The following is an 18,300-nucleotide window of genomic DNA, read 5'->3' as shown; positions in this document are numbered from 1 at the left end:
GTGGTTAGGCTGCAAGTGGGAAAATGTTTTACAAGTATGCGGCAAAAGCGTTGCTACAAAAAATAGCGGCCCTGCTAATTTGTAGTCACCCACTAGAGAATGAAAAGTGCTTGAAACCCCGCATGTCAACATCTCGGCCGGTGTCACACCAACAAAATTCCCAAGCAACCATTTCCACATCAACACCATATAAAAATAATAGTCTAAAACAGAAGGATATAACGTCCGCAGTAACCTACCACATAGCAAAGGACATATACTATTTGATTTCCTATTATGCAGCTCATTTTTATTTGACAGTTATTGAAATATCTTGTGTGACATCATGCACAAAAGTGCACTTGATTTGTTTTAAACTATTGTAGTGGTGTTCAGTACAAAAAGTGCACTTTAATTTAGTGTTGTTTTGATATGTCATTTTAGCGACATAATGCACAAAAGTGCACTCATAGTTTGTTTTAAAATGTCTCTGATAATCTTGCACTTTCTGTTTTGGAAATGACATGAATGTTTCTGCCATTGCTTAATCACTGTTTAGTAAATACACTTTTGGAAAATGTACTTAAAGGGGAACATTATCACCAGACGTATGTAAGCGTCAATATATACCTTGATGTTGCAGAAAAAAGACCATATTTTTTTTAAACCGATTTCCGAACTCTAAATGGGTGAATTTTGGCGAATTAAACGCACTCGGAGCGATGACGCCAGAACGGGACGTCACCTAGGTAGTCAACGCCATTTTGCTCCACCACATTATACGCAGCAAGTCAAATGAGCTCTGTTATTTTCCGTTTTATCGACTGTTTTCCGGTACCTTGGAGACATTATGCCTTGTCAGTGTGTTGCCGGAGGGTGTAACAACACGATCAGGGACGGATTCAAGTTGATTTACGTAGAATGTGCATCGATTAGCACGGCATGCTAATCGATGCTAACATGCTATTTAGGCTAGCTGTATGTACATATTGCAGCATTATGCCTCATTTGTATCTATATTTACATCCAGCCTTTCTCTTCACCCACATTTAATGCCAAACAAACACATACCAATCGACAGATTTAAGTTGCTCCAGTGTCAAGAGATGCAAAAGTCCCTTGTTTGGTGTTTACTGGCGATGCTACGACAGAGATGGCACAGAGATGGCAAGAATGTCTGGATATCCTGCGACACTCAAAGCAGATGCATTCCTAACGATAAAGTCAACGAAATCACAAAGGTGAGTTTTTTTTATGTTATCGACTTATGTGCTAATCAGACATATTTGGTCGCGGCATGACTGCCAGCTAATCGATGCTAACATGCTATTTAGGCTAGCTGTATGCACATTTGAAAGTATATTTACATCCAGCGTTTCCTTCCACCCACATTTAATGCGAAACAAACACTTACCAATCGACAAATTTAAGTTGCTCCAGTGTCAATGCGAAATTCCTGATCGTTTGGTCCGCACATTTTACCGGCGATGCTAAGGCAGTCTGGCCGAATAGCGTCAATAGGTATTCGCTCAATAGCGTCAGTCTCTTTTTCAATTTCGTTTTTGCTATCTGCCTCCATACTTCAACCATTCGTTTCAATACATGCGTAATCTGTTGAATTGCTTAAGCCGCTGAAATCCGAGTCTGAATCCGAGCTAATATCTTGCTTTGGTAACTGCCATGTTGTTTGTATTGGCATCACTGTGTGACGTCACAGGAAAATGGACAGTGGCTTCGCAGATAGCGAAGATCAAGCACTTTAGAGCTTTTTTTAGGGATATTGCGGAACGGGTAAAATTTTGAAAAAAACTTCGAAAAATAAAATAAGCCACTGGGAACTGATTTTTATTAGTGTTAACCTTTCTGAAATTGTGATAATGTTCCCCTTTAATTGTGATTTCCCTCTCTGCATGAAAGTTTAAAAGTAGCATATATTAATGCAGTATGAAGAAGGTTTTAATGTAGACACATAGAATCATCATCCTGCTGTGATTATATGCATCAAGTGTTCATTCAAGGCTAAGGCAAAATGTCGAGATATATATTGTGTATCGCAATATGGCCTAAAAATATTGAAATATTAACAAAAGGCCATATGGCCCAGCCCTAGTTGCACACATGCACCAGTGCTCCTGGCAATGCATGGCCACAAAGATCGAAGAAATGTTCCGTCTGAATGCTGTGATTTTTAAGGAAAGAGGCTGCACTGTTGGCTGATTTACACAACACAAAGAGGATTGGCTTTCTTTACCACTTTTTCAACCCATACCTTCTCTCTTTGCCTGAGCTGGTATACACGATAACTAAATCCTGAATTTTGTTGGCCTCTTTGAAAATGTGTTTTTGGGTCTTTGTGTTTATGCTTCCCGACCAAGGGGACTAAATGTTACAATGTTGTGCTGGAGTGGAAGTATAGCGAGCGAAGCATATGTGTGTTAATATGAGATTAAAGTCAACACCTTTTCAATGCACTAAAAGAGGAGACAGTCGGGATGTGAAATGGAACTCATCTCAAATGATTCCATTTTTCAGTGCCTGAGGCTGGGAATGCTACCAAATCTTTCCCTTTCATTTGCAGCTTCAGACAAACACGAGTAGATGGATGCTGGAATTCACGGCTCAGAAATTCCTTCTGTTGATGCTTACTTTGTGTCCGCTTACCTGAGGACACACCATCCAAGAACACACAAAATATTTTGATATGATCTTTGAAGCCAATTAGAACATCTAAAAGTCACATCTTTCCGCATTACGTATTCCCTCACCTTCCTTCTCTAACTTGAGCTGAAAAACAGGCGTGTTTGACAACAGATCGGACATTCATATCGTGAAAAAGAAAAGTCAATTGCAGCTTGCATATGTTTTCTGTGCTATTCAGTCCAGGCTTTTAACTATAAGCCTTACATTGCAGGCATGGAGCCCAGCTAATTCATCACAAGCCCTTCTTGGTTAAGAGCCTACACACAATGGACTACAATAATGTAATCTGCCAGGCTGAGTCAACATTTAGAGCAAAATGTGCTGTAAATGCGGGCGATATTTAATTAAATGTAATCTTTTTGGTTTGTTTCTTTCCGATTCACTATTGATCTCTTGCCGAAGGGATTTGGATGCCTTTAATTGCCCTCTTTTATGACTGCAATAAAGTAGCACAGAGGGGATACAGGTAGGTCTTTAAAACTAGTAACTGTGCAGCATTGTGGAAACTACATGACATTCGATATTAAACTTTCTATCAATTCTTCATTTCTGTTTCTGAAGAGGCATTTTTTTTATTTTAGTGTACCATTGTTTTTATTTGCAGAAGCCTCTAAACTTCAATTGCACTTTCAGCAAAGCGGCGTGAGAGGGTCAATTAAGCCTCATTGCCTCCGTTGACTGCGTTCATTCGAGTTAATGTGCCGCTGCCAATTCTGTCCTCCTTAGATCACCGAGCTCCATAATATCAAGAACATTAGCAGAATGCCGAGAGAGACCAAGAAGCACGCTGTGGCCATTATCTTTTGTGACGACACATCCAAGACATTTGCGTGCGAATCAGGTAAGCACCTTTTGGCTTTATTATTTTATGGAAAGCCAAATATTCAATAGAAATGCTTATGTTACACAATTGTGTACAATATCAAGAGGTGTCCCAATACAGCTTTTCCCTTTCGATACCATACAGATATCGGAGCATTGCGTATTGGCCGAAACTGTCTGATTCAATATCAGCATTAATAATAGTACATTTTTTATTTTGTAGTGTGGAATGTTAGAAAAGGCTCGATCAAGTAAAATGACTCAAAGAACAATGGTAGGTATGAAAAACATCAACCTATCTATTATTAACTATTTGAAATGAACTTATGCTGTCTTTGAGTTCAATTGGAATTCTTTTTATTTTTGTTTTGTGACCGAGTGGTCACAATAATTAATCAAATTAGTTGAATGATGCAGACATGTTTGATACTGGATGCTTTCTAATACACTTCTGCTTTGAAGACCTTGCATTTGTACCATACAATTACAATTATTTAATACTTGTTTTTATTGACACATGTTGTTTTAGACTGCAATAATGTTCAATTAAAGCAATGCTTCTAAAATATTTTCTGTTACCAGGATGAAGAACATATTTTCCACCACACCACTCCCGTTTTGTGACTATGAATTGTATAATTTGTCTATAAAATTGTTTTACCCGCACATGTGCATAACTTTGTAAGTTTAATAATATTAAAAGAAACCAGTCTTTCCTCGTCTCCTAGTGCTACATACGCTTCAACAAATTCTGGTACGGCAAAAAAATCATGTTCTCCGCGATCACACATTTGTAAATATTTATTCACATACCTTAATTGTTTCCAAATGGTGTCTGTAACACGGCAGCAATACGGCTGATCAATCAAAACAGACGTTATCGTCATAAACAGACTCAAACAGACTCAATAACTCCAGAGTGACGTTTTGGTGAATTTTTTAAGTAATTTGTGAAACTGAAACAATACAAATAATGCCATTCTAAGTTATTAATACCAACACATACACTTGTAAATGTGTTAGCATATCAGCTAATGCTAACGACGCTAGCTTCATTGCCTTACGATAGCACATGCAAATATGCATGAAAACACTCCTACAGCCACCACACACGGTACGGGTTAAATAAGAAATGTTTTAGTTGTATTGTAAAACTTACAAACAATGCTTGGAATGATGAATGAAAAATCCATATGGGTAGACATGCTATGGACGTCTAGTAGACGGGGCGGTACAGCTCGGTTGGTAGCCGTGCCAGCAACTTGAGGGTTGCAGGCTCGATTCCCGCTTCCGCCATCCTAGTCACTGCCGTTGTGTCCTTGGGCAAGACACTTTACCCACGTGCTCCCAGTGCCACCCACACTGGTTTAAATGTAACTTAGATATTGGGTTTCACTATGTAAAGCGCTTTGAGTCACTAAGAGAAAAGCGCTGTATAAATATAATTCACTTCACTAGACTGAAAGGCACTTGTACTTCCGGTTAAAAGGACCAATAAGAAGAAAATACTGTAGACGTTCACTCAGCAGAACCAGCAGTGAGTGAACTCGTCCAAAAGATGGCGCCTTACCACGAACAATAACATACCATTTCAGTTTTTTTGCATGTGTTTTATGAAAACTATTTGTATCGTAGCCTCCAGCAAAGAAAAATCTATAAATTAGCCACATTGTTTTTATAAGTCGCAGGGTTCAAAGCTTAGGACAAAAGTAGCAGCTAATCGTCTGGATTTTACGGTATACTTTGTCCCTAATTACATGTTTTATACTGTAGTTGGCATCAATCACAAGAGGGATACACTTAATTCAGGCCAAACTAGTTGTCTGCTTTAACATGCTGACAGAAATCAGGATAAGGGCAAATTCAGTCATCTTGACCTAAATAACAAAAACTGACACTTATAAATATGGCATTATTTAAATACTAACACATACAAGTAAAACATGAATGGAGTCAGGTTATGTTAGCGCATTACTTTATCTTTTGTACTGTAGTACTTTGGTAGTGTTTTCATCTTCAAGACTAAATGTTATTAATGTGATTTCACACATTAACAACTTGACATATTTCTCAACAAATTAGGTCAGTGGCATTCAAGTTTATTTCCTTGTCAACTTTTGAATGTAAACAGGATTAGCTCTGAGCCTCAGGTTCGTCTGCATGAGTTGTGGCCTTTTTGTTTGCTTTTCTCTGAAATTAAACAAGGAAAGTTAATATTTAATGAAATGAAAATTATATGCAAATACATCTTGATAGCGATGTTCTGCCTCCAATCTAAAACTGATGATTGTTGGTGTCCATGGCTGTGAGTACACTGCAAAAAGTCAGTGTTCAAAAACGAGAAAAAAAAATGCAAAAATTAGGGGTATTTTACTTGAACTAAACAAAATTATCTGCCAATAGAACACTTTCCAAAACAAGTAAAATAATCCAACCTCAATGAACCCAAAAATACCTTAAAATAAGTACATTCTCACTAATAACAAGTGCACTTTTCTTGGTAGAAAAAAAAAGTAATTTTTGCTCAATATGATAAAAAATATTCTTAAATGAAGTAAATGCTAGTGCCATTATATTGACATAATGATATGCGCTCGACATCATGATTTTTTTTTTATCATGCTTGAAGTAAGAAATTATTACTTAAAAAAAGTAGTTTTATAAATGTGAGTGTTGACACAGCTTTGCATCAGTTGATATTCTAGTTTCAAGCATGTTTTACTTAATATAGGTCATAAACTCTCAGCTACAAGCTGTAATATCTTACTGACATCATTTAGGACCAAAACCCTTAAAACAAGTAAAACATTGTTAACATAAAATCTCCCTTAGCAAGAAGAATTATCTTATTAGACAGAAAATAAGCAAATATTACCCTTATTTGAGATATTTAATCTTACTTAGATTTCAGTTTTTGCAGTGTATACATTTTGAGAGGTAACCGTTTTCCATGTTCGATCCTCGAATACTTATTATTCCTAGCAATTGCTAAAACTAAACTTGCTGATTAAAAACTTTTTGAAGATTAGTTCCTACCAGTTGTTTTCTCACAGAGTTAGCAGCCCACTGTGTTTTCCTCCTGCATAAGCCTGTGCAGCTTCCTCTGTGATGGTACAATGTTTGTTTTGCCGCTCTTCCACCCGGGCTTTAAACATGCAGGAGTTTAGAGGCTCTTTCAGGCCATAGTAACACTGAAACAGAGAGTATGAATCGGGGTAGGCATTAAGTAGCTTCCTCCTGTGTGTAAACATAGTTGTGCTCTCTTGATGTCTGTGAATGACACGCTGCAGGCACCAACAGACCATCCGCTCACCCCGCTAAGCTGTGCAGATACGTTCCGCTGGAAAGACGTAGAGTAAAAGGAGCGAGTGTGTCGTGAATGACATTGAAGATATTGCCGCTGACATATCCCACAAACACATATCAATGAATAGACACAGAAACAAGGCGCTGTTTCTGTACTTGCATATTCTCTCTCTCTCTCTCTCTCTCTCTCTCTCTCTCTCTCTCTCTCTCTCTCTCTCTGTTTCTCTCTCTCTCTCTCTCTGTGTCTGTGTGTCTGTGTGTGTGTCTGTGTGTGTGTGTGTGTGTGTGTGTGTGTGTGTGTGTGTGTGTGTGTGTGTGTGTGTGTGTGTGTGTGTGTGTGTGTGTGTGTTTGCCCGTTGTTATGCGTCCCAAAATCCCATTGGGGCTAGAGTTAAGAAGCTCGGAAAAAGATAAACAACTGCCTCATTTCATCCATCGGTGGTAGAAGCTCACCAGAGACAGTTGGAAGTCTTCTACGAGGAACATATTATCTTTTCTTACTCACCAGGACGGCAAATTGATTTTTAATAACAAAACAGCCACATAAACTTCAAGATTGTATTAATAAGATAACTTGCCTCCATTGCCTATCAGCCTCTATTTAAAAATCTAATCAGTCCAACAATTAATTGTAAGCAAAGTCCACGGTCAACTGTGTCTGTGCCCCCAATGAAAACCTTGACCTCAGTCCCTCTTCAAAAGCATTAAGAATGGCGGACAACGGAAATGGCGAGCCAGGCTTTGGCACCAGGGACCTCAGAACTATTTTTTAGACACACTCTAAAATCTTGTAGGAAGTCTTTCCTGAAGAGCAAGAGTGAAGTGTCTTGCCCAAGGACACAACAGCAGTGGTAGAGGCGGGGATCAAACCTGGAACCCTCAAGTTGCTGGCATAGCCGCTCTACCCACAGCGCATGCATACTTTGCGATGAGTTTGTTCTAAAATTCAGTAGTTTTTCTCACCCTCTTTATGAAAGTGCTGGTACTCACATTTTAGTAATCGAGTTTAATCAAATTAGTTTTTTTGATTATTTTAGGAGACCTACATTTGCAATCTGAGAAAGCTACCAGAAAGTAACACCTTGCAGACAGACTCAAAAAAACGGTTTATAAATGTGACTGTGGAGCAAAATTTACAGAGAGGCATATCCAATAGAGGCCCTGCGATGAGGTGGTGACTTGTCCAGGGTGTACATCGTCTTCCGCCCGATTGTAGCTGAAATAGGCTCCAGCACCTCCCGTGACCCCGAAGGGAATAAGCGGTAGAAATGGATGGATGGATGGCATATCCAATAGATATTATCTAAACCACAAGGAAGTGTTGGAAATGTAGATTAAAGTTATCATAGGTTCCCTTTAGAGAAGTAGAAGCTAAATTGAGGTCTGTATTCAGCTGCAACCAGCAGAGACACTGTTGAGTCAAATAGTATGCAGCCTCTAGTTCAAATTCATACATTTTACAGTTCCTCAGAGCAACAAACTTGTTCACAATACAATGTTGGGATGGAAACAAGAGTTTGTATACTTACATACATACAAACCCCCGTTTCCATATGAGTTGGGAAATTGTGTTAGATGTAAAAATAAACAAAATACAATGATTTGCAAATCCTTTTCAACTCATATTCAGTTGAATGCACTACAAAGACAAGATATTTGATGTTCAAACTCATAAACTTTATTTTCTTTTGCAAATAATAATTAATTTAGAATTTCATGGCTGCAACACGTGCCAAAGTAGTTGGGAAAGGGCATGTTCACCACTGTGTTACATCACCTTTTCTTTTAAAAACACTCAACAAACTAATTGTTGAAGCTTTGAAAGTGGAATTCTTTCTCATTCTTGTTTTATGTAGAGCTTCAGTCGTTCAACAGTCCGGGGTCTCCGCTGTTGTATTTTACGCTTCATAATGCGCCACACATTTTCCATGGGAGACATGTCTGGACTGCAGGCGGGCCAGGAAAGTACCTGCAGTCTTTTACTACAAAGCCACGCTGTTGTAACATGTGGCTTGGCATTGTCATGCTGAAATAAGCAGGGCCGTCCATGATAACGTTGCTTGGATGACAACATATGTTGCTCCAAAACCTGTATGGACCTTTCAGCATTAATGGTGCCTTCACAAATGTGTAAGTTACCCATGCCTTGGGCACTAATACACCCCCATACCATCACAGATGCTGGCTTTTCAACTTTGCGCCTATAACAATCCAAATGGTTATTTTCCTCTTTCTTCTGGAGGACACCACGTCCTCTGTTTCCAAATACAAATTGAAATGTGGACTCGTCAGACCACAAACACCTTTCCACTTAGCATCAGTCCATCTTAGGTGAGCTCGGGCCCAGCCAAGCAGGCGGCGTTTCAGGATATTGTTGATAAATGGGTTTGGCTTTGCATAGTAGAGTTTTAACTTGCACTTATAGATGTAGCAACCAACTGTAGTTATTGACAGTGGTTTTATGAAGTTTTCCTGAGCCCATGTGGTGATATCCTTTACACACTGGTGTCTGTTTTTGATGCAGTACTGCCTGAGGGATCAAAAGTCCGTAATATCATCGCTTACGTGCAGTGATTTCTCCAGATTCTCTGATGTTTTTGATGATTTTACGGACTGTAGATGGTAAAAACCCTAAATTCCTTGCAATAACTCGTTGCGAAATGTTGTTTTAAAACTGTTCGACAGTTTGCTTACAAATTAGTGCCCCCACCCCATCCTTCTTTGTGAAATACTTAGCATTTCATGGAAGCTGCTTTAATACCCAATCACGGCACCTAACTGTTCCCAATTAGCCTGCACACCTGTGGGATGTACCATATAAGTGTTTAATGAGCATTCCTCAACTTTATCAGTATTTATTGCCAACTTTCCCAACTTCTTTGTCATGTGTTGCTGGCATTAAATTCTAAAGTTAATGATTATTTGCAAAAAAAAAACATGTGTTGTCTTTGTAGCACATTCAACTGAATATGGGCTGAAAATGATTTGCAAATCATTGTATTCCGTTTATATTTACATCTAACATAATTTCCAACTCTTGTGGAAACCGGGTTTATATTTTAACATCCTTTTAAAAAATGCTAATTAATTGAAACCGGTACTTCATTAAAGGGCTAGGCTTAGGGTAAACCCCCTGACCACAGTTTTAAAAGATTTTGTTACATTTCAGTTCTTCACCTTGAAAATATGAAATGAGTGAATTGAATGCTAAGTTGCCCTGTCATCCTGTAAGACTGTTGCTGTTGTGTGTCCACATGTAGAGCTAGATGCCGAGGAATGGTGCAAGCTGCTGAACGTGGAGTGCCTGGGCAGCCGTCTCAACGACATTAGCCTGGGCGAGCCCGACCTGTTAGCAGCGGGGGTGCAGCGGGAGCAGAACGGTGAGTGCCCAATTAGTCGGTGCTAACATAGACAGCCATTCCTGGTCAATCTTCTTTCGCTCGGCTCACAGCCATGTCTCGCGGCATTAATGCTGTGGGTTTGTAGAGTAATGTGAGATGCCAATGTCTAATTAAGCCTTGCTAATAAGAACTTTTTTTTTTTTTTCGTCAATACCTGATCTGAGGTCCCCGTTAAGTCTTTTGCTTTAGCAGGTCCAACTTCAGAGGTATTTCTTGTGGGAAAGAATTCGGTATGTGTGTGTGTGTGTACAGGTCACAGGCTGTGGTGGTGCTGGAGTGGGTGGGGGGGTTGCTCTCTGTTCAAGGCGCTAATGCGAAGTGCTGTGCATCACTGGCTTCCCTCATAATGAAGCTTGTCACAGAGATGGATGAGATGATGGCTCCTAAAGCCATGTGAAATAAATGTGCTTCCCCCCACATATTCCGCTCACAGGAAATAGAATGGAGCTCATTCACTCAGTAAAGCGGGAAAGGCAACAGGCAATCGCAAAAAAGTGCCAAATTTGCATGTTTAACCAAAGCCTTGCAGAGAAATTTGTCTTAAAAGTCACACATTGCAGTCATTATGCATCACTGAACATAGTGTAGCCAGCGTCCTCTGTAGTGGACAAAATGCTGGTTATCAGTAACAAAGGATTTTCCATGTTAAAGGGGAACATTATCACAATTTCAAAAGGGTTAAAAACAATAAAAATCAATTTCCAGTGGCTTGTTGTATTTTTTGATTTTTTTTTTTAATTTTACCGGTCCCGGAATATCCCTAAATAAAGCTTTAAAGTGCCTTATTTTTGCTATCTTCGAAACCACTATCCATTTCCCTGTGATGTCATACAGGGCTGCCAATACAAACAACATGGCGGTTACCACAGCAAGATATAGCAACATTAGCTCTGATTCAGACTCGGATTTCAGCGGCTTAAGCGATTCAACAGATGTATGTATTAAAACAGATGGTCGGAGTATGGAGACAGATAGCAAAAACTAAATTGAAGAAGAAATTGAAGCTATTGAGCGAATAGCTATTGACGCTATTCGGCCATAGCGTGGGTGTACCTAATGAAGTGGCCCATAGCATGGCTGCTTTATTAGCATCGCCGGTAAAATGTGCAGACCAAACGATCAGGACTTTCGCATCTCGTGACACTGGAGCAACTTAAATCCGTCGATTGGTAAATGTTTGTTTTGCATTAAATGTGGGTATCTAGTTTCAAATGTACATAAAGCTAGCGTAAATAGCATGTTAGCATCGGATAGCGTAGCATGTTAGCATCGATTAGCTGGCAGTCATGCCGTGACCAAATATGTCTGATTAGCACATAAGTCAACAACATCAACAAAACTCACCTTTGTGATTTCATTGACTTAATCGTTGCAAATGCATCTGCAGGTTATCCATACATCTTTGTGCCATGTCTGTCATAGCATCGCCGGTCAAATGTGAAGACACTTTTTTACATTCAATGGGTGTTTGGCGGCAGATTTCTTGCCAGTGGTGCAACTTGAATCCCTCAGTTAGTGTTTTTACACCCGACAACACACCGACGAGACATGTCTCCAAGGTTCCAAAAAATAGTTGAAAAAACGGAAAATAACAGCGCTGAGACCCGGTGTTTGTAATGTGAAAATGAATATGGCGGGTGTGTTACCTCGGTGACGTCACGTTCTGACGTCATCGCTAAAAGACCGATAAACAGAAACACGTTTAATTTGCCAAAATTCACCCATTTAGAGTTCAGAAATCGGTTGAAAAAATACATGGTCTTTTTTCTGCAACATCAAGGTATATATTGACGCTTGCATAGGTTTGGTGATAATGTTCCCCTTTAAGGAGAGATGCTTGATATAAGAATGGGTTATACAACTGTTATCCTGAGTGTCGATACTGTCTAACACGTATATTTGGATATCAACATTTCTGATATCGATATTTACAACCTGACTAGAGAAATGATTGTACTGAGCTAGCAAGATTGTTTCTCTGTGGCTGCAGGGGCAGTTTAATGAGGTCACCACTGGGTAAAGGTCCCACATGCCAAGTAGTGTTGGGCAATATACTCAATATACAATATAGTTTGTGGTAAGCTGAATTTCCCTGGCTTATTTCTGTACTCTTTGGTACACCATCTTTACTCTGCCTCTCGTCCACAGTATGGAGCGCAGCTGGCGCAAGGCAGGAACACACACCTGAAGTTGATTAAAGGGGGTTTATTTAACCTGGGTGCTGACGCCATGCGAGCGCCGGAACTTTGTGTCTCACCACCGTATTGCTCGCATGCGTGGACTCCTTCCGCTCACTTGCAAACTTTGTTTGACTCGTGCTCCTCGCCAGGTTTGCTTGTTGATGTCTAGCCATGTCTAGCTCTTTTAGTTTGTTTTGTTACTTTTTTCAAGAAGTGTTTTTTCCTAGCCTCGTCTAGCGTTTTATTTTTGTACTTCTATCCTTTGGTTCACTTTTTCCAAACAGTATTTTTCCTGGCTGTGTCCGGCGCTTTTTGTTAGTTTTTGGTAGCAACTATTTCAGTTTGTTCATGGTGTGTTTTTGTGCTCCACCATCGCCTTGTGTTTTTGTATTTGGCAACCTTCCGCCCAAATAAAAGACAAACTTTTCTTTGCTACCAACTACGTCTCTGCATCCTAGGGATCCATGCACTTCTGACCCTAACATAGTAATTTGAATTTGGCCGACGGTAGAGCTTTTAATGCTATCGTTATGACGTGATAATGCATGTTGATGATGCATTCTAGCTGTGTCTGCAAATTTGACAGCAAGTGTCCTCACCGTACGATAGTGTCCTTGCTAGCTAGCGGCCAATGTCCCTCAACAGTGCAAATCCGTTTCTAAATCTGAAACCCTTGTCTCCATGGCAGCAAAAAAGACATGTTTCTTACAAGTACCCCTCTCACCAGAGGGTGAGGATTAGCAAATCATACCACATACATGTCAAACATAAGGCTAAGTCAGGCCCGCCACATCATTTTGATGTACGTATACAAACTCGTTTCCATCCCAGCATTGTATTGTGAACAAGTATGTTGCTCAGAGGAACTGTAAAACGTATGGATTTGAACTAGAAGCTGCATACTATTTGACTCAACAGCCTGTAACAGACCTTAATTTAGCTTCAACTTCTTTAAAGTGGACCTATGATATTTTTTATCTACATTTACAACACTTCCTTGTGGTTTAGATCATATCTATTGGATATGCTTCTCTGTAAATTTTGCTCCACAGTAACATTTATAACCCGTTTTTTTGAGTCTGTCTGCAAGATGTTACTTTCTGGTAGCTTTCTCAGATTGCAAATGAAACCATGCTCTCAAAAAGTATCATATGTAATCTTTTGAAAATGTACACATTTTAAAAATAAATCCACATATGTTTACAGAAAATAAACTTTATGAACTTTATATAGATTTACTTGGTCACAACATTCAGTACACCTGCACACTCTCCGATCGATTTAAACTAGGAGTGTAACAAGGAACTAGGGATTAATGAATAGGGATGTGTTCAGCTGCACCAAACACTAAAGGCTGCGCCAACCACAAAATATATCAATTTAATAAAGTCTAATACAAATAGGGCAACAAGCGAAATAGCCCACAGTTCTCTTTTGTAAAGTAAATCTGTACAGCAGCTAAGGGCATCTACATCAACTATATGATTTGCTTAAGTGGCTGGACTGGACAAGTTTGGGGGAAAATAATGACTAGGGATGTAACGATATCAGAATTTCACACGGTTAACTTTATTATCGCGGTATTGTTGAATGTGTTCAAAAAGTACTTATACTCAGTGAAATCTTTTGACCAAGTTATTTTTTTTAAGACATAATTGACATAAATAGACACATGGTTACAAAACCACAATTTTGCATTCACTTTCACATTCACTTTCCATTTCAACAGGAAAAAAATACATGTACTGCAAGCAATTTCATATCTTTTAAATGTGTTCTATGGAGGGACAAACAGTACAACATAGATGGATGGATCATATTTCAAATATTGTTTTTGTTAAAATCAAAATAAGTACTTAAATATCGGCTTGACTCATAATTAAAAAAAGCAATTTATCCATCAAATTGTCTACTTGAAAGACTTCCGGAAGAACTTTGAACATGTCACGAGGGAGGTGCTGGACATTGAGTCCGAGTGGACCATGTTCCGCACCTCTATTGTCGAGGCGGCTGATCGGAGCTGTGGCCGCAAGGTAGTTGGTGCCTGTCGGGGTGGCAATCCTAAAACCCCTTGGTGGACACCAGCGGTGAGGGATGCTGTCAAGCTGAAGAAGGAGTCTTATCGGGTCCTTTTGGCTCATAGGACTCCGGAGGCAGTGGACAGGTACCGACAGGCCAAGCGGTGTGCAGCTTCAGCGGTCGCTGAGGCAAAAACTCGGACATGGGAGGAGTTCGGGGAAGCCATGGAAAACGACTTCCGGACGGCTTCGAAGCGATTCTGGACCACCGTCCGCCGCCACAGGAAGGGGAAGCAGTGCACTATCAACACCGTGTATGGTGCGGATGGTGTTCTGCTGACCTCGACTGCAGATGTTGTGGATAGGTGGAAGGAATACTTCGAAGACCTCCTCAATCCCACCAACACGTCTTCCTATGAGGAAGAAGTGCCTGGGGAATCTTTGGTGGACTCTCCTATTTCTGGGGCTGAGGTCGCTGAGGTAGTTAAAAAGCTCCTCGGTGGCAAGGCCCCAGGGGTGGATGAGGTCCGCCCGGAGTTCCTTAAGGCTCTGGATGCTGTGGGGCTGTCTTGGTTGACAAGACTCTGCAGCATCGCGTGGACATCGGGGGCGGTACCTCTGGATTGGCAGACCGGGGTGGTGGTTCCTCTCTTTAAAAAGGGGGACCGGAGGGTGTGTTCCAACTATCGTGGGATCACACTCCTCAGCCTTCCCGGTAAGGTTTATTCAGGTGTACTGGAGAGGAGGCTACGCCGGATAGTCGAACCTCGGATTCAGGAGGAACAGTGTAGTTTTCGTCCTGGTCGTGGAACTGTGGACCAGCTCTATACTCTCCGCAGGGTTCTTGAGGGTGCATGGGAGTTTGCCCAACCAGTCTACATGTGCTTCGTGGACTTGGAGAAGGCATTCGACCGTATCCCTCGGGAAGTCCTGTGGGGAGTGCTCAGAGAGTATGGGGTATCGGACTGTCTTATTGTGGCGGTCCGCTCCCTGTACGATCAGTGCCAGAGCTTGGTCCGCATTGCCGGCAGTAAGTCGAACACATTTCCAGTGAGGGTTGGACTCCGCCAAGGCTGTCCTTTGTCACCGATTCTGTTCATAACTTTTATGGACAGAATTTCTAGGCGCAGTCAAGGCGTTGAGGGGTTCCGGTTTGGTGACCTCAGGATTAGGTCTCTGCTTTTTGCAGATGATGTGGTCCTGATGGCTTCATCTGACCGGGATCTTCAGCTCTCACTGGATCGGTTCGCAGCCGAGTGTGAAGCGACCGGAATGAGAATCAGCACCTCCAAGTCCGAGTCCATGGTTCTCGCCCGGAAAAGGGTGGAATGCCATCTCCGGGTTGCGGAGGAGACCCTGCCCCAAGTGGAGGAGTTCAAGTACCTAGGAGTCTTGTTCACGAGTGGGGGAAGAGTGGATCGTGAGATCGACAGGCGGATCGGTGCGGCGTCTTCAGTAATGCGGACGTTGTACCGATCCGTTGTGGTGAAGAAGGAGCTGAGGCGGAAGGCAAAGCTCTCAATTTACCGGTCGATCTACGTTCCCACCCTCACCTATGGTCATGAGCTTTGGGTCATGACCGAAAGGATAAGATCACGGGTACAAGCGGCCGAAATGAGTTTCCTCCGCCGTGTGGCGGGGCTCTCCCTTAGAGATAGGTTGAGAAGCTCTGCCATCCGGGAGGAACTCAAAGTAAAGTAGCTGCTCCTTCACATCGAGAGGAGCCAGATGAGGTGGTTCGGGCATCTGGTCAGGATGCCACCCGAACGCCTCCCTAAGGAGGTGTTTAGGGCACGTCCAACCGGTAGGAGGCCACGGGAAAGACCCAGGTCACGTTGGGAAGACTATGTCTCCCGGCTGGCCTGGGAATGCCTCGGGATCCCACGGGAAGAGCTAGACGAAGTGGCTGGGGAGAGGAAAGTCTGGGTTTCCCTGCTTAGGCTGTTGCGCCCGCGACCCGACCTCGGATAAGCGGAAGAAGATGGATGGATGGATGGATGGATGTCTACTTGTCTATTCCTAATACTGAGCGGTAGCCCTTCAATGGGGCGAAATGCAGGCAATATCCTATCCCATGTCATTAAAGAAAAAACAATATAATCCGCTGTAATATTTGAATACCAATATCGGACATCCCTAATCCAAAAACAATAAAAAAAAAACAATTGCATACACTAAAGTTGCAGTACTTTGAATCGCAATGACTGAGCATGGAAGTCCAGAGGAAAAAGCCTGCAGTCATTTTTCAATTAGCATCGCCCCCAAAACCTCCCCAAGCGGTAGTGGGCCATCATTAGATCAGAGCAGCCTAAAAATACTCCCGCTTTATGACATTGCTATTTTCTATCCTCTGTAGACACATGGATTATTTTGGAGGTATTGACTGTAATTAATGAGAACCCATCTAGATTATTGAGAACCCACCTGACAGTTAAATGGGGTGGAAGAGGAAGGCGGATACATGGCTGTGTCCTAAGTCTGGACGGACTGGAAGGGAATTCATGCAAAAGCTATCAATTATAATCAAATCAAATTGATCTTTCATGCATCGGCAGTAGCGGTCAAAAGTTTGGGCACACTGCAGTGTTTCCCACAGACCTGGAGATTATGGGTCTAATTTGCATAGTCAGACAGTGTTTGCACTTGCATGGATATACAGAGCTTGTTTTAGTAGAAGTGTGCGACATTTTGATTGTCGACTAGTCATCAACTATCTTAAAGATTAGTCGACTAATCGAGTAATTATGCGTAAACCTAGTCGGTGGCTATAACTTTTAACTTCAGCCTGAGATATTTCTAAGCATGTGCTAACTAACAATATTCATTCAGAAATATTTATTCATAATGTAATTATGCGGCTCATTAGGCTGCTACAAAAATAAAAACAACCATCAAACATCCGTCCATTTAAAATCAAGGAGAGTCAAAGTGCTGACATAAACGAGTATCAGTTACACAGAGACGTCCACAGCTGTGCATGGAAGAGTGATCCACCACAGGTCACAACTCGGGTCAGCTAGCACGTCATCCATACTAGTACTGCTCCAGAAATTATCGGTTTCCTGTCCTACAAGAAGAGGGAGACATAGCAGAAAAGTGGCTGATCAGCTGGTCTATCTAAGATTTTGAGTATATAAAAAAAATCTATTCAAAAAGAAAAAAGTGCTTGATGGAAGGCAAAGCTCTCAATTTACCGGTTGATCTACGTTACCATCCTGACCTATGGTCATGAGCTTTGGATCATGACCGAAAGGACAAGATCACAGGTACAAGCGGCCAAAATGAGTTTCCTCCGCCGGGTGGCGGGGCTCTCCCTTAGAGATAGGGTGAGAAGCTCTGCCATCCGGGAGGAGCTCAAAGTAAAGCCTCTGCTCCTTCACATTGAGAGGAGCCAGATGAGGTGGTTCGGGCATCTGGTCAGGATGCCACCCGAACGCCTCCCCAGGGAGGTCTTTAGGGCATGTCCGACTGGTCGGAGGCCACGGGGAAGACCCACGACACGTTGGGAAGACTATGTCTCCCCGGCTGGCCTGGGAACGCCTCGGGAACCCCCGGGAGGAGCTGGACGAAGTGGCTGGGGAGAAGGAAGTCTGGCCTTCCCTGCTTAGGCTGCTGCCTCCCCGACCTGACCTCAGATAAGCGGAAGATGATGGATGGATGGATGGATGGACTGATGGAGGGATGGATGGATGGAAAAGTGCTTGACGGTGTGATGAGGATGTAGTGATGTTGCTAGGTATGAGGTACCTGACTCATGACAATATGAGGGGATGGAATCAACTAAAGGCTGAAATACACTCCCGCGTCACGTAGCCTGTTTGACGGCGTCTTGATGCGTACATAGCTCTTCTGTAGGGGATAAGATTTGAATTGTGATTCTCTGACCGCAACATC

The 18,300-nt window shown here is 41.7% G+C and overlaps 1 protein-coding gene across 1 annotated transcript in view; it reads left to right on the top strand.

Moving 5' to 3' along the window:
• dok6 (docking protein 6) overlaps nt 1-18,300 on the top strand; it is a 138,872-nt gene that overhangs the window by 93,043 nt on the left and 27,529 nt on the right. The window contains exons 3-4 of the mRNA XM_061922070.1: nt 3,406-3,520; nt 10,068-10,187. Of these exons, the coding sequence (XP_061778054.1) occupies nt 3,406-3,520; nt 10,068-10,187 (235 nt within the window). The remainder of the gene's footprint in view (nt 1-3,405; nt 3,521-10,067; nt 10,188-18,300) is intronic.

This window comes from Nerophis ophidion, linkage group LG15 (assembly GCF_033978795.1).
Source record: "Nerophis ophidion isolate RoL-2023_Sa linkage group LG15, RoL_Noph_v1.0, whole genome shotgun sequence".
NCBI lineage: Eukaryota > Metazoa > Chordata > Actinopteri > Syngnathiformes > Syngnathidae > Nerophis > Nerophis ophidion.
Note: the sequence above shows the minus strand (reverse complement) of the source record. Positions and strands in the feature narration are given on the sequence as shown.